Source organism: Schistocerca gregaria, chromosome 4 (genome assembly GCF_023897955.1).
Source record: "Schistocerca gregaria isolate iqSchGreg1 chromosome 4, iqSchGreg1.2, whole genome shotgun sequence".
Taxonomy (NCBI): Eukaryota; Metazoa; Arthropoda; class Insecta; order Orthoptera; family Acrididae; genus Schistocerca; species Schistocerca gregaria.
This window is the reverse complement of record NC_064923.1, coordinates 457,756,590-457,774,774: the sequence shown is the minus strand read 5'-3', so window position 1 is coordinate 457,774,774 and position 18,185 is coordinate 457,756,590. Positions and strand designations below refer to the sequence as shown.

Genomic DNA, 18,185 nt, shown 5'->3' with positions numbered 1-18,185 from the left:
GTGCTGATCCTCAACAATGCCTTCCCATTTATGGTTCAGTACACTACATGTTCAGATAGCACTGGAAAATGCTTGACCTTCTATTTTATAGTACTGACTTTACCCTCATCACTTTCTGTCTATTTTTTGTACTTATAGAAACTCCTGTCTGCACAATATTTTTACTGTGACAGAGAGGCATTAACAGCTGCCGTACACTGGTTCCTACCCCAGGTAGCAGATTTCGATGACACCCAAGGATGGTGTGGGTGAAGAGAAAATGTCTTGGTTTGGCAGTAAAAGACTGTGGTTTTTTATCTCAAAAACGCACATTTTTTAATGTAGTCCTATTTTAGCTCTGTGCATAAATCCGAGATTTGATTTTTTTCCCTTCCCTCCATCAGTGCATCAAATCTAATCTTTTTTCTCCTTTCTGCCTTCATCTCTCCCTAGGTATACCATTTTCCTAGAATGAATTTTATGTCTTTGTCTGTTATACCAGACATTTACACTGACATTTTGAAAATTATTATTTTTGTGACATGCGTAAATTTTAGGCTGTTGTACAAATGCCAGTGTAAAATGAACAAATTATTATTTTCAGGTGGTAAGTGTGAAGAAGGAGAAGAATGTGATAACATACTGGACGAGTTGGAAAATATTGATGATGAACTGGATGAAGCTGGTATTATATTTGTCACAACTGAGGATCTTAGCATTGCAAAGAAAAATGGAATTAAGACATTCCCTAGCCTTGTCTTTTTCCGTAATAAGGACCCTATGATTTACAAAGGTAAATACCATTTTAAATGCTTAATTGGAACAGTTACCATAATGTTTCATACATGTAACCATGATCTCTGTCTGTTGTGCAGAATAAAACTAAAAGTTTATGTGAATTTTTAGTACATCCATTTCTATTTTGTAATTGTTCTCAGCCATCTGAATGCACATTTTTGGACCAGAAAGGCTTTTAATGTGAAAAAGTTGTAACAGTTTTTATCTGCACAATTATATTAATATCCTGTAGTAAACATAATTTACACTGCACTCTATAATAAAGGGTACAGACTACTTGTGGAAATTATGAAAAAATGACAAGTAAGTAAATAAATGCTTAAAATAGTATACCTCATATTTCAGATGGCAGTTATGCCATGAGTTTTATTCTAAGGAACCCCTAGAATACTTATCTCTGCAGAGAAAATAACAACCGTTGACACTAGAAAAGTAGTTCATCGTACACTTCAGACAGTGGGCCATCATCTGGGAAGAAATACATTTTGTAAATGCTGTCATCCTTTTCGCCAGCTTCCTTAAAGAGACAATTGTAGGTTGCAAGTAGGAAGTATGCGTTCTGTATTTTTTTCATTTTTCTTCCATTCAAATTCAAAGCTAGAAATATTCCTTTGCTTTCATTCCATGCTAGTCAATCACACATGAAGTATTTTAACACTTTTTTAATTATATATCTGTAGTTAATGCTGGTCTTTACAAATGTCTACTTGTGTTTGTGTATGTGCAGATGGACATGTGTGTGTGTGCGAGTGTTTATCTATCCTTTTTTCCCCCTAAGGTAAGTCTTTCCGCTCCCGGGATTGGAATGACTCCTTACCCTCTCCCTTAAAACCCACATCCTTTCATCTATCCCTCTCATTCCCTCTTTCCTGACGAAGCAACCGCCGATTGCGAAAGCTCGAATTTTGTGTGTATGTTTGTGTTTGTTTGTGTGTCTATCGACCTGCCAGCGCTTTTGTTTGGTAAGTCACATCATCTTTGTTTTTAGATATATTTTTCCCACGTGGAATGTTTCTCTCTATTATATTAATGTCAGAGTAAGATATACAGAACCATACTAATTAGGGAACTGAATGCTCATACTTGAATCATGTATACAATGAGAAGTACATTGCTCATAGTGTTATCTATCACTGTAGTAAATTACACCGGTTTTCCGTACGGCTGTTAATGACTTGTGAAGTGGGAAGTTCAAATGGATATGAAAGTTTAGATGGATTCTAACATGATACAATAAAAAGTACAGGCAGTGATTTAAAAACACCGTCACACAGGTTTGCATAACATTTCATCTCTCATAATGTCCAGTTTCTTCCTGATTTCAGTTGCAAGGGTCTTCTTATTTATCTTTTATTTTGACATTGTTGAATTGGCAACAGAGGGAATAAATCTAAAATAATTTGCCTGTAATCTTGAGGGAAGATTACAGGTTCAAAAAAAATGAAACTCTTAAGTTCTCATCAGAGGACTATTATTTGTATAGTGGCTTGTTAAATTTGGAGCATTATATCCACCACTGGAACTGAAGAGAGATTTGCATAATATGTTTATTGTGCTAAGAGAAAAAAATAAATGTTTTCAATGTGATATTGGTTATACTTAAATATTTTCATTTAATTGAATCAGGGCATATCTTTTTGCAAAGTTTAACATTGTAGTTTTCATACATGCATGTTATAAATGATACATAATAAGGATGATGTTGGAATAGTGTGCTTAGAATTTTTGATTTTATTTTTGTAGGTGATCTGGATGATGAAGATGAAGTTCTTGCATGGCTTACTGATGAGGACACACTTGAAATACCTGGGCGCATTGAAGAAGTTAATACCCGTATGCTTGAGAAAATCCTCCAAGATAATCAGAATGTTGTAGTATTTTTCTGTAAGTATGCCTGACACTTATTATTATTATTATTATTATTATTATTATTATTATTTATTTTTGTATTTTCATTTAGGAGAGAGTATAATGTTCTGATGAAAGTTTTGTGCATGTTGATTTCACTGAGATCAGTGTTTAAGTGTTTTTAAATCATTTTGAACAAATTTTGTCATTCTGGCCTTCTTGTTTAGTGGTGCTCAGCTGAGTTGTTTCAATTTTATGCACAATATTTGTGCTCTGCTCTGTGTAATCGACACCTACTATGTCCTTGGTTGGACTGCAGGCAGCAAGTGCGCATAACATCTAAACTTGCAGCAACTGAAGAATTGGGTTGCTTGTCAAAATGTAATGTGTGAAATAGAAACAACAACTTGGCAGAACACCCAGAAGAACACCATTAACCATGTGCATCAGCAAAACCTGAGATATCACAGACTTCTTTTAACATTAAACATTTGTGTGCACTTTTATGTACACTACTTGCAGGATGCAGCTGCTAGGCTGACAGAGTATGTGTGGCATTCACATATGGATCTTTTAGGATAGAGAAATTCCACCACAGGCCCAATAAGATAGGTTCTGATTTCAGACAGGAAAGAACACTTCCCCACATGCCCTTTTGAGAGGTGTTGTCAGGATTGAAAAAGCAATGTAGGATTGTAATTAATATATGGTACTCATGTTCAGAAAGGAAAACAGTTTCAATTTATTTGGTCATTTCTAAAAAGGGGGGAGGGGGAGGTATTACATGGTGAGGCTTTCCAGAGTGATGAGAGAAGGTAGCTCCAGTAACCCCAGACACATCTCGGAGAAACTAAGCAACAGCTTAGAAGAAAGGGTTGTTTTTTGCTGTGGCTCTGAGAGCCATCAGTCTCACAAGTCAGGTGATCTTGCTCCATGGTTTGATTGACAGGGTAGCTTTGCTGATGAATGGCTTGCAAAGATTAGAACATAATGTAAGAATAATGAGTAGATGTTTGCAGGGCAGTTTTTAAAAATAAAGGAAGGAAGTGAATGATTCACTTCTAATGTTATTAGAGGAGGTAATGGATCCATTGTGATTGTAGTAGAATAGGTGCTGAAATACCACTTCATCAGACTGCAGTTGGATTTTTAAGACAATGTGGGAATGCAGTGTCTAATGTCTATAAGGTATCCAAGTAACCACTGGGATGGCACCAAATGGTTTCCAACCTGATAATAAGACAGATCAAAATTATAGAACAGAATTTTGAAATACAATGGTTTCGACAGGATGGAAACATTGTAAGTAAAATTTATTTTGAGTTCATTAGCACCACCAATTATGTCCTCTAAATACCATAGTAACTTTTTACATGACTGAAGGAAAGTTGCAAACAGAAAATATATTAATATGTGGAAGCAACCAAATCTTCTACTTGATTAGATCTTTCTGAGCATTAACCAGAATGATGTGCAAAACTAAATAGGGTGTACTGACAAAAGTGTAAAATGACAGTTACAAGTCATGACACTTCTCATCACATTAATGCATTTTATAGATAAATAGTAACATTTAGAATAAATATCTGAGGAGTGAGTCCTTTGACACCAATTTCTATGATCACAACAGCAAGGTAATTAAGTTCATTTCAACTGATCAGAAAGATTGTAAAAATTACTCGTGACAATAAAACATCAAATGAACAAATAAGTGCAACAAAAAAATGTTGTTTGAAATAGTCACAAGAGTTAGTAATTCGTAAGACAAATACAAAATAATAGTTTTAGCTATAGAAAACAGTACTATACAAAATTACAGTTCATGACAATAGAAAAATAACTTCTGCAGTTCACCTCAGTAGAATCGACTGGAAGAAAGCCAAGGTACATGACTAGCTGTATGCATCCTGCTACATAATTTGCATGTGAAACAAGAATATATAGTCATGCTCAGTATCAGAATAGCAAGCAGGGCAGAAGTCACAATGGAAACAGCTATGTAAAGTCAAATATTGTGCTAGTGGAATGCGGTAATAGGGGCAGGAACTGAATTTAGTGATTTGCTGCTCCTGTGCCATTTACGAATCCAAGGATGCGAGTAAATCTGTGTTGCTAGCATGTGAAAGAACTGATAAGACATGATGTGTACTGATAGAGAACTTAAGTTCCAGAATGGATAACAAGAATCCTTCAGTAGTGGCATAAAAAGTTTCTTTCAGTTGTGCAGAAAATTTAAATCCAGATCCCAGGATAAAGCAATGGGTGAACAGAAGTCCACTCAGTATGTATGTAGAGTGAAATTACAATTGGAACACAGAAGCAAAATGAGAATGGGTTATGGAACCCAGTACACATAGCTGATTCTTTTGATGTAATAGTATACAGCCCATTAGAGGCTGTGAGGTGTATTGTTTAAGCCACAGTAGTGACTGTGAGCTCACTATTGTGTAAGGTGTACACACGCATGTGTATATTAAGTGATGGATGTGTCAATATTAATGATGTGTTTCATTAAATGTTAGAATGTGAAAATGTGTCTTATTGAGTGTCCTATGTTAGTAAATCAGCATATTTGTGACTTCACACCTTTATCACTATTGATGGAAACCACACTAGATTGTGATTGGTACCTGACTACAAGTTCCTTTCTGGTCTGGAATATATTGGCTAAATTAAAATTATTTATCTATTGCAACAGTCAAGACAGGAAGGAAGTTTGGTGGAATAAAGGTTGCATTAATTTGACTATCATCCAGGGACCAGTCAATTGTGTTGTGTATGAGACAGTCAGTGGTCGTCATTATGTTTCAAGAAGAAACAAAAGATGTTGCATTGCTCAAGTATAATTAAAGACACTGAATTGCATCGCCAATGTCCACTTGGAGACCTGTCGCATAGTGCGGTGCTTGGTTGTTCTTGCTCAGCAGTGACTGAACAATAGGTAGTTCGGTCCAGTGGAGTGTGGTATCATATTTCTTCAGACTTCTTCAAAACAATGTGGCAGCCTTCTCCTCAATACTGGCTTGTGAATTGTGCCTTTTTAATGCAAGTTTCCAAATTCCATGAACTTTGAACATAACTTTGCCTTACCAGACAACGGTAAAAACTATGTTGTGACAATGTTTCAATACAGTGAAATAATGCAAACATATGTTAAAACTATTCAATAGAGGAGACAGCCAATGTAAGAGGCATTCAAAACGAAATGAGCCAGGTGCATAATTACAGAGACAAGTACGTGTATGTTAGAAGTATTAACCATAATTGCTGAGATGCTTGTCCCACTGTGACACAAAGTGATCAATGGCTGTCTCATACAATTCCTGGGGCTGCAATGTGAACCAGTTCTGCATGTACAGCTGGACGTAATGGACGTCATTGTCCAAGATTAATCGTTTGCCCCTCAGAGCCTTTTTAAGGGGAGAGAGGTCCGGACTGTAAGGAGGGTGGCTGAGAACCTCCCATTTGAATTTCTGCAGGAGTGCTGCGACTGTGTTAGCCGTATGAGGCTTATGGAGCCCCTGTGTGTGTGTGTGTGTGTGTGTGTGTGTGTGTGTGTGTGTGTGTGTGTGTCAGTCTTTTCGTTGTGCCTGTCTGCAAATAATCATGTCCACTATATAGTGAGTAGCAACTATCCTTTTCATAATATTGTTACACTACATTCGTCAGCAACATACAGTCAGTATCACTTACAGTTGAACAACACATTTGTACACAGGTGACACACAGTCATTTCATTTTTAATGTATGTTTGCATATGTTTTAGAAAGTTATATCTTTATTTTGATTTGTTATGTTCAGTTTCTGTTTAAGTTCCTTAGAGTTCAAATTTTTATGTTTCAAGGAATTTCTTTACGTTGTAGAAGCATTGTTATAGCAGATCATATTGGAATCAATATGTTGTTGTTGTTGTTGTTGTTGTTGTGGTCTTCAGTTCTGAGACTGGTTTGATGTAGCTCTTCATGCTACTCTATCCTGAGCAAGCTTCTTCATCTCCCAGTACCTACTGCAACGTACATCCTTCTGAATCTGTTTAGTGTATTCATCTTTTGGTCTCCCTCTACGATTTTTACTCTCCACACTGCCCTCCAATACTATAGTGGTAATCCCTTGATGCCTCAGAACATGTCCTACCAACCGATCCCTTCTAGTCAAGTTGCGCCACAAACTTCTCTTCTCCCCAATCCTATTCAATACCTCCTCATTAGTTATATGATCTACCTATCTAATTGTCAGCATTCTTTTGTAGCACCACATTTCGAAAGCTTCTATTTGCCTCTTTTGTGCAAACTAGTTATCGTCCATGTTTCACTTCCATACATGGCTACGCTCCATACAAACACTTTCAGAAACGACTTCCTGACACTTAAATCTATACTCGACGTTAACAAATTTCTCGACTTCAGAAACACTTTCCTTGCCATTGCCAGTCTACATTTTATATCCTCTCTACTTCAACCATCATCAGTTATTTTGCTCCCCAAATAGCAAAACTCCTTTACTACTTTAAGTGTCTCATTTCCTAATCTAATTCCCTCAGCATAACCCGACTTAATTCGACTACATTCCATTATCCTCATTTTGCTTTTGTTGATGTTCATCTTATATTCTCCTTTCAAGACACTATCCATTCTGTTCAACTGCTCTTCTTATTAAGTCCTTTGCTGTCTCTGACAGAATTACAATGTCATTGGCGAACCTCAAAGTTTTTATTTCTTCTCCATGGATTTTAATACCTACTCTGAATATCTCTTTTGTTTCCTTCACTGCTTGCTCAATATACAGATTGAATAACATCGTGGAGAGGCTACAACTCTGTCTCACTTCCTTCCCAACCACTGCTTCCCTTTCATGTCCCTCGACTCTTACAACTGCCATCTGGTTTCTGTACAAATTGCAAATAGCCTTTTGCTCCCTGTATTTTACCCCTGCCACCTTCATAATTTGAAAGAGAGTATTCCAGTCAACATTGTCAAAAGCTTTCTCTAAGTCTACAAATGCTAGAAACATAGGTTTGCCTTTCCTTAATCCAGCTTCTAAGATAAGTTGTAGGGTCAGTATTGCCTCACGTGTTCCAACATTTCTACAGAATCCAAACTAATCTTCCCTGAGGTCGGCTTCTACCAGTTTTTCCATTTGTCTGTAAAGAATTCATGTTAGTATTTTGTGGCCATGGCTAATTAAACTGATAGTTCATTAATTTTCACATCTGTCAACACCTGCTTCCTTTGGGATTGGAATTATTATATTCTTCTTGAAGTCTGAGGGAATTTCGCCTGTCTCATACATTTTGCTCATCAGTTGGTAGGGTTTTGTCAGGACTGGCTCTCCCAAAGCCGTCAGTAGTTCTAATGGAATGTTGTCTACTTCCGGGGCCTTGTTTTGAGTCGGGTCTTTCAGTGCTCTGTCAAACTCTTCACACAGTATCGTATCTCCCATTTCATCTTCATCTACATCCTCTTCCATTTCCATAATGTCCTCAAGTACATCGCCCTTGTATAGACCCTCAATATACTCCTTTCCCCTTTCTGCTTTCCCTGCTTTCCCTTCTTTGCTTAGAACTTGGTTTCCATCTGAGCTCTTGATATTCATGCAAGTGGTTCTCTTTTCTCCAAACGTCTCTTTAATTTTCCTGTAGGCAGTATCTATCTTATCCGTACTGAGATAAGTCTCTACATCATTACATTTGCCTTCTAGCCATCCCTGCTTAGCCATTTTGCACTTCCTGTCGATCTCATTTTTGAGATGTTTGTATTCCTTTTTGCCTGCTTCGTTGACTGCATTTTTATATTTTCTCCTTTCATCAATTAAATTCAATATTTCTTCTGTTACCCAAGGAGTTCTACTAGCCCTTGTCCTTTTACCTACTTGATCCTCTGCTGCCTTCGCTACTTCATCTCTCAAAGCTACCCATTCTTCTTCTACTGTATTTCTTTCCCCCATTCCTGTCAATTGTTCCCTTGTGCTCTCCCTGAAACTTTGTACAACCTCTGGATTAGTCAGTTTATCCAGGTCCCATCTCCTTAAATTCCCACCTTTTTGCAGTTTCTTCAGTTTTAACCTACAGGTCATAACCAATAGATTGTGGTCAGAGTCCACATCTGCCCCTGGAAATGTCCTACAATTTAAAACCTGATTCCTAAATCTCTGTCTTACCATTATATAATCTATCTGATACCTTTTAGTATCTCCAGGATTCTTCGATGTATACAACTTTCTTTTATTATTCTTGAACCAAGTGTTAGCTATGATTAAGTTGTGCTCTGTGCAAAATTCTACCAGACGGCTTCCTCTTTCATTTCTTAGCCCCAATCCATATTCACCTACTATGTTTCCTTCTCTCCCTTTTCCTACTGACGAATTCCAATCACCCATGACTATTAAATTTTCATCTCCCTTCACTACCTGAATAATTTCTTTTATCTCATCATACATTTCATCTATTTCTTCATCATCTGCATAGCTAGTTGGCATATAAACTTGTACTAGTGTAGTAGGCGTGGGCTTCGTGTCTATCTTGGCCACAATAAAGCATTCACTATGCTGTTTGTAGTAGCTTACCCGCACTCCTATTTTTTTATTCATTATGAAACTGACTCCTGCATTACCCCTATTTCATTTTGTATTTATAACCCTGTATTCGCCTGACCAAAAGTCTTGTTCTTCCTGCCAGCGAACTTCACTAATTCCTACTATATCTAACTTTAACCTATCCATTTCCATTTTTAAATTTTCTAACTTACCTACTCGATTATGGGATCTGACATTCCATGCTCCAATCCGTAGAACACCAGTTTTCTTTCTCGTGATAACAAAGTCCTCCTGAGTAGTCCCCACCCAGAGATCCGAATGGGGGACTATTTTACCTCCGGAATATTTTACCCAAGAGGACACCATCATCATTTAACCATACAGTAAAGCTGCATTCCCTCGGGAAAAATTATGGCTGTAGTTTCACTTTAGTTTCAGCCGTTCGCAGAACCAGCACAGCAACGCCTTTTTGGTTAGTGTTACAAGGCCGTATCAGTCAATCATCCAGACTATTGCCCCTGCAACTACTGAAAAGGCTGCTGCCCCTCTTCAGGAACCACACTTTTGTCTGGCCTCTCAACAGATACCCTTCCGTTGTGGTTGCACCTACAGTATGGCCATCTGTATCACTGAGGCACATAAGCCTTCCCACTAACGGCAAGGTCCATGGTTCTTGGGGGGGAGGGGGGGGGGGGGATGAGTATATCTTTTTTTTTTTTACTTCATGCCTTATGGTAATTTATTATACAGTCTTTTCCCTTTCTCCATAGGTCCATTTTTTCTCACTTTTGTACATATCTGCTGAATATATAGATCCTATTTTTCATTCTATTATAGGAATGTACGTTTTCATCTACAAAAGCAGTTGGCTTCATCCTGAATAAAGCCATCTAAATTGATTGATATATTTTTTTTATTTTTTATTTATTTATTTATTTATTTATTTATTTATTTATTTATTTTTTTTGTAATGTCGTGCCCTGCTGAGGCGTAACGTGAATTTAAACTGACAGTGCATTTTGTATTACAGGTTCAAAATTTTGATCTGAAGATGCCAGTAACTGATACAACACTATAAACAAAGAAATATATCAAGCAATCTAAACAACTTTATACACAAAATATCCACAACTATCACAGGAAATTTATCCCTGTATTAATAAATTGGCTTTGCTATCTAATCTTGTTGTAATGAATAATATTACCTCCGGAATATACAAAAAAGACAATTAAAGAATTTTTGGCTTTATAAATCCAGATTTGCAATAGATTTGTGACAAAGCAGATTCTGTTTCCTATAATCAGCTTTTGTGCTATATAACAGCTTTTGCTGTCAGGTGGATTTACCCAGAAAATAACGCCTATCACAGTGAAATGTCTGCTTGGGCAGTGATAAATTTATTTCATAATACGAATGTTGTTCTGTTCTGCTTTATACCACAAAGAAATAAAACTTATTTTTAATTTTTTAACATTCAATGACTATTATAAATATTGTGCAATCACTGTTTTTCTTTATTGTGCATTTACATTGTACAAAATGATTCCACCATTTTAAAGTGTATGTTTCTTTTGTAGACCAGGAAGGAGACAAGAAAAGTCAAAAAATCATAAGTGAACTGGAAAACATTGATGATGAATGTGAAGAAAAGGATATTTCATTCGTAAAAACGTCTGATGAAGGCATACAGAAAGAATACGATCTTCCAACTCTTCCTTGTCTTGCTTTTTACCGCAACAGATTCAGACAGATTTATACAGGTATTCCATTGCTATATACTTTTATACTCAAATAATTATCTACATGTTCAGTAATGTTGCAAAAGAGATAAACAATCAGTGGACCTGGAGGAAGCTGTATTTTAAGTTTAGTTTTCACTTCTAATAAAGTAATTACATTTACTGCATTGCAACACTGAAGTAAAAATTGAAAATGTTGAGCTGATAGGGTTGATTTACACTTCAGTTAAGTTTCTTATTGAACATTAATCACCATTGTCAACTTGTATGTGATATTGAAAAAATCAGCTTCCTCTTTCCTTTCACTTTTTGCAGAAATTGCATTGAGTATATATCGAAACTCTGTTTGGAAGATCAGTATGCTGTTATATTATCTAATTGAGTTGGTGACCAAATTAAAACACTTTGGTGAATGTGTGGCGCAAATTGAAAAAAAGATAGCCATCTGCTATATAGAGAAATCACCGAGTAGCCGTAGTCATGTAAACACAATGGATATTGAGCACTGTAGCTTACTTTTTGGAAAGATGTGGAAATCTATAACCTGCTCATCCATATAGCTGCACATTAATCTATCTGAATTCCGGAGATGGGAACTCGCCCTTCAGTATATCCTCTCTTCTCGATATCCGCCAGGCGTCAACCTGCGCTAATTTCAAGTTGCTGCTGCTCATACCTCACCTGTCTTTCAACAACTTCTTTGCCTCTGTACTTCCGCCTCGACTGACATCTCTGCCCTTACTCTTTGCCTTTAAATATGTCTGCTTGTGTCTGTGTATGTGCGGATGGATATGTGTGTGTGTGCGAGTGTACACCTGTCCTTTTTTCCCCCTAAGGGAAGTCTTTCCGCTCCCGGGATTGGAATGACTCCTTACCTTCTCCCTTAAAACCCACATCCTTTCGTCTTTCCCTCTCCTTCCAACTTTCCTGAAGAAGCAACCATCGGTTGCGAAAGCTAGTAATTCTGTGTGTGTGTTTGTGTGTTATGTTCAATGTGCCTGTCTACCGGCGCTTTCCCGCTTGGTAAGTCTTGGAATCATTGTTTTTAATATATTTTTCCCATGTGGAAGTTTCTTTCTATTTTATTTACATCATCATGAAACTGTAAATATATATGCATGAATAACTGTAATGTTAGATTTGTAAAATCGGCAATGTTCTTAATGAAATGAAGATAGTGGAAGTATATGTAAAGATTTTTAAATTGTTCCTTATTTGTTAAAATACTATCTTCATTGTTTGTTGATGGGTTTAGTGCAACCAAGTAAAATTTGAACACAAGGCTTTTTACTGCTTCACTATATTTCAGTAACTGTACTCTTTAAGGTATCATTTTTACTGTTTTTATAATTACTTGTTTATTATCTGAATATAATAGAGGGAAACATTCCACATGGGAAAAATATATCTAAAAACAAAGATGATGTTACTTACCAAACAAAAGCGTTGGTATGTCGATAGACACACAAACAAACACAAACGCACACACAAAATTCAAGCTTTCGCAACCAACTGTTGCTTCATTAGGAAAGAGGGAAGTAGAGGGAAAGAAGAAGGGATGTGGGTTTTAAGGGGGAGGGTAAGGAGTCATTCCAATCCCGGGAGTGGAAAGACTTACCTTAGGGGGAAAAAAGGACAGGTATACACTCGCACACACACACATATCCATCCGCACATATACAGACACAAGCAGACATATGTAAATGCAAAGAGTTTGGCAGAGATGTCAGTCGAGGCAGAAGTACAGAGGCAAAGATGTTGTTGAATGACAGGTGAGGTATGAGCAGCGGCAACTTGAAATTAGCGCAGGTTGAGGCCTGGTGGGTAACGGGAAGAGAGGGTACATTGAAGGGCAAGTTCCCATCTCCGGACTTCTGATAGGTTGGTGTTAGTGGGAAGTATCCAGATAACCCGGACGGCATAACACTGTGCCAAGATGTGCTGGCCATGCACCAAGGCATGTTTAGCCACAGGGCAATCCTCATTACCAACAAACACTGTCTGCCTGTGTCCATTCATGTGAATGGACAGTCTGTTGCTGGTCATTCCCACATAGAAAGCTTCACAGTGTAGCCAGGTCAGTTGGTAAACCACGGGGGTGCTTTCACATGTGGCTCTGCCTTTGATCGTGTACACCTTCCGGGTTACAGGGCACCCTCCCACCACCACCTACTCCAGTCCTGTAACCCGGAAGGTGTACACAATCAAAGACAGAGCCACGTGTGAAAGCACCCACGTGATTTACCAACTGACCTGGCTACACTGTGAAGCTTTCTATGTGGGAATGACCAGCAACAAACTGTCCATTTGCATGAATGGACACAGGCAGACTGTTTGTTGGTGATGAAGATGACCCTGTGGCTAAACATGCCTTGGTGCACGGCCAGCTTATCTTGGCACATCGTCCGGGTTATCTGGATACTTCCCACAAACACCAACCTATCAGAACTCCAGAGATGGGAACTTGCCCTCTCTTCCCGTTACCCACCAGGCCTCAACCTGCGCTAATTTCAAGTTGCCGCCGCTCATACCTCACCTGTCATTCAACAACATCTTTGCCTCTGTACTTCTGCCTCGACTGACATCTCTGCCCAAACTCTTTGCATTTACATATGTCTGCTTGTGTCTGTATATGTGTGGATGGATATGTGTGTGTCGGCGAGTATATACCTGTCCTTTTTCCCCCTAAGATAAGTCTTTCCACTCCTGGGATTGGAATGACTCCTTACCCTCTCTCTTAAAACCCACATCCCTTCTTCTTTCCCTCTCCTTCCCTCTTTCCTGATGAAGCAACCGTTGATTGCGAAAGCTTGAATTTTGTGTGTGTGTTTGTGTTTGTTTGTGTGTCTATCGACATTCCAACGCTCGTGTTTATTATCTGATTTTCATACTTTTTAGATAATGATAATAGATGTTGAATATTGAACTTTGTTCTTCTTTTGACATGTATTAGGTGATCTAATGCATGAGGAAGCCATATTGGATTGGGTGCTGGAACTTCATGAGTCAACACCGGATGTTATAGAAAGTGTTGACAGGAAGACCTTACAGATGTTAATAAATGATGTTGAACATCTTGCTGTTTTCTTCTGTAAGTACAGTAGTCACTTCTCTGAAAAGATGTCACGTTTGGAAAGCATGCGTTAATATATATACAGTCTAACTGTGTTGAATAATTCACTGACAGTGGCATGTAAACTCCAAAATTTTATCTTCGACACCATACTGAAACTTGTGAATGTGCATTATCATATTTTACCACATTTACTAAGGCGTTAACATGGCCATTTGGTGCATGATGGGTTATAAAATTACAAAAATAAATGAAACTGTATGACTGGGGAAGAATGGAATAATTATTTGTTTTCTTTACTCAAACTGTCATAGAGCTCTTTATTTTTTGCATTTTCTTAAGTGCGTACGTTCAGTGCTAGTTAACTCTTTGTGGAAAAATCAATCATATACACTTACAAAAGCTCATTTATTTCTGCTCCTTTTTGATTGGAGGAAGAAACACTGTAAAAAGAGGAAATATCAGACGGTAATATAATGCACTCATGTTCCAGGGACAGTCATTATTTCACAGTGAAGTGGTTTGGATGTACTGTTTATGTTCTGGCTGCACATTCTCAGAGTCGAGGTTGTGTTTGCTGCAGCTGGCTTCATGTGTGTAACTTCTTATAGATGAACTCTATGGCACACTCACTCATAAAGACCACACTCAAGTTCACGTTTTTTGATGAATATGCGAGACTTAAGATTCATGAAATTGAACACTTTTGTCAGACTTGTGAATTAATTACAATGACCTTATTGACATCCATTGCAAGTAGCATTGTCAAGCTGGTTATAGATACAGCATGTGACAAGATACTGAAAGATGTCAAACGAGATTTAAAATTTCAACACTCAGATGACAATCTAGGAGATGTGTTAGTAGATCATTTAGTTATCCATACCATATGGACCTTTGAACTGCCCTTTGAGGTACAAGAAATAATGGTAACAGATGCAGTACAAGAATATGGTACTGTGATCAGCCACACTGTCCAAAAATGGGCGAGGTTCACAACCTAACAGTGTCTGATAGGCACCAATTGTGTGGAAAAATCAGTTAACTTCATATTTGTTCATTGAGGGCTGCAGAGCCATAATGATATAAAACAGACTGTCAAGGATCTGTTCCAGATGCAGCAGTGAAAGTTATGTTCAGTTGGAATGCCTCCAGAGGAGATTAATGCAACTGCCTAGGGGTAACCAACTGTGTATAGAGGCAACCAAGTTTCTTCTGCTGACATACATGATGGCACTTTGGGACATGCTGAGACCAACATGGAAGCCTTCTTCTGTCGATGCGCCAGCTCAGAAGCTGGCAGCAATACCATTGAAAACAATCAAGTAGACACTGATTGATTATGATTACACTTGAGCACCTACGGAGGAAGACTAGAGCAAGAGGTGGATGTAGAATGCATGATGTGAACACAATGATGTGGAGGATGCACACCAGAATGAACCAGTCGATGTTTACATTCACACACGCAGGCAGTGTTCATCAAAATGATGTAAAAAGTGTCAACTCAATCAACATGATGTCCATTTCCTGCCATCTTACATTAGTGATGATTGTAACGCCTTGGAGCATTCATTACAAGAACTACAACACCATGATGATGCCGACTGTGCACTTTCAGATGCTGGGAGGATGTCATTTGCAATGCAGCTGCCACCCGACAAGAGGTTGTAGCTCCTGACACCCTTTATTTGGATGACCAGAAGACAACACTGTGGCACAATACACAGTGTCAGGAATGTCATGGTGGCGCCCACTCATTCAAGGGGCTGATTATGTTGAACAACTATAGGAAGCTAATGCTATCTTGGAAATAGTGGGGGTCCATGCTGCGGATGCACCCCTTAATGCACTGTGAGCTAATATGATGGACACCAAACTGCAGGCCTATAAAATTGAGATTGTCAATATCTACAACATTGATTTGAAGGTGAAGTTGCAACTCATTCGTGATATGTTACATGCATCGGACATTAATGTCCTGTTGGTGCAATAAGTACAGCTTAGTACTTTCCCTGAGGTACCTGGTCATTTCACATGCAATTTACCTTACTTGGTCAATAACAGTGGCATGGCAGTCTTGATAAGGGAAGGGATACTGGCAAAGGAACCCTGTTTTCCAGGATCTTCATGGAATCTGACAGTTACGATTCATGGGACCCACATTATCAACATCTACGCTCACTCTGACAAAGACCAGTGAAAGGAAGGGGTACAGTTTTATTCTGCAGGTATTGCTTGTCTTTTTGCCAGCAGGTACAACCTCTTTCTACTAGGCATTGACTTCAAATGGATCCTTACTCTGAAGGACAAAACTCCCATGCAAGGAAATACAAGTGATATGCCAGTACATGTACCTGTGTGTCACATAAGATTGGAGCCACAGAAATAGGGACCATATTTATGTCCCTGGTGTACTACAGGAAGTGACAATTTTGCTGAAATATGGCCCACAGCTTTTACTGATCGTCTGGCATACTTGTGCACCATCAACCTATTACGACAGATTGTGTCATGCAGTTGAGGACCTTGCAAGGTAAATGTTTCACTATTGTCAGATCACGGCTGTCACGAGTGAATTGAGAATGTGTGTGCCTCTTGTGAGCTGCGACTCCCACCATACATAATGGTGACACAATGGTGGCTGAGATGTGCAAAGCCAGTTTTATGTCACGTCTTTATTATGTGTGCCTGGGACAAATGGCAGTGATACCTTGACTGTATGGAATATTGTTACATGGTTCTTCGTGAGCTGTAATTGCAAGCCCCCATCTCCTCAGCGTCAGGCTGAAGTCAACTGAGTTAAAGTGCACATTACCACACTCACATGACACAAGATAGAGGACCTGTCTCTAATGGCCAGTGCTTTGATGGTATTGCTGGGGAACCTCAATCAATGCGTCATATGTAAGCAGAAAACAATGATTCCACCAAATGTTAATCAACACACTCCATACCATGGATAGTTGGCCTCTGAAGTCTTAAGGAGACATAGCGTCAGCATTTTTGGACAGATTTCATCAGCTATTCACTGGTATCCAGACAGATCTCATGGTGGGGGAGACGATCTTGAGACCACTACGGATGAGACTAAACCAGATGGATGAGGAAGTAATCTTGGAAGTGAATATGTAAGATGAAATACTGGAAGCACTTAAAAAAGGGCGTCAAACAAATCTCCAGGACTGGATGGCTTGCCCCTAGAATGATGCCCCAACGGCTAAAGATGTACACTGAAGCGCCAAACTGGTATAGGCATGCATATTCAAATACAGAGATATGTAAACAGGCAGAGTACCAAGCTGTGCTTGGAAATGCCTATATAAGGGAAGTGTCAGATTGGTTACTGCTGCTGCAATGGCAGGCTATCAATATTTAAGCGACTTTGAACGTGGTGCTACAGTCGGTACACATGCGAAGGGACACAGCATCTCCAACGCAGTGACCATTCCACAAGTTTACCGTGAATGTCAGGAATCCAGTAACACATCAAATCTCCAACATCACTGTGGCCAGAAGAAGATCCTGCAAGAATGGGGCCAACGATGACTGAAGAGAATCATTCAACATGACAGAAATGCAGTCCTTCCGCAAATTGCTGCAGATTTCAATGCTGGGCCATCAACAAGTGTCTGCATGTGAACCATTCAATGAAACATCATCAGTATGAGCTTTCGGAACCAAAGGCCCACTCATGTACCCATGATGACTGCAAAACACAAAAGCTTTTTGCCTCTCCTGGGCCCGTCAACACCAACATTGAATGTTGATGACTGGAAACATGTTGCCTGATGGGAAGAGTCTCATTTCAAATTGTATCAAGTGGATGGATATGTACAGGTATGAAGACAACCTCATGAATCCATGGACCCTGTGTGTCAGCAGGGGACTGTTCAAGCTGGTGGAGGCTCTGTAATGGCATTGGACGTGTGTAGTTGGAGTGATGTGGGACCCCTGATACACATCTAGGTGACATGTACGTAAGCATCCTGTCTGCTCACCTGCATCCATTCATGTCCATTGTGCATTCCGACAAACTTGGGTAATTCCAGCAGGACAATGTGACAATCTACACGTCCAGAATTTTTACAAAGTGGCTCCAGGAATACTCTTCGGAGTTTAAACACTTCTGCTGGTCACCGAACTCCCCAGACATGAACATGCCTTGCAATTTGCTATTCAGAAAAGATCTCCAACCCCTTGTAATCTTACAGAT

At 38.8% G+C, this 18,185-nt stretch overlaps 1 protein-coding gene across 2 annotated transcripts in view; it reads left to right on the top strand.

The window, feature by feature from the left end:
* LOC126267267 (uncharacterized) overlaps positions 1-18,185 on the top strand; it is a 459,263-nt gene that overhangs the window by 221,264 nt on the left and 219,814 nt on the right. For both annotated transcript variants that reach the window (XM_049972334.1, XM_049972333.1), the window contains exons 15-18: positions 584-772; positions 2,521-2,661; positions 10,735-10,917; positions 13,850-13,987. In XM_049972334.1, coding sequence (XP_049828291.1) covers positions 584-772; positions 2,521-2,661; positions 10,735-10,917; positions 13,850-13,987 — 651 coding nt within the window. The remainder of the gene's footprint in view (positions 1-583; positions 773-2,520; positions 2,662-10,734; positions 10,918-13,849; positions 13,988-18,185) is intronic.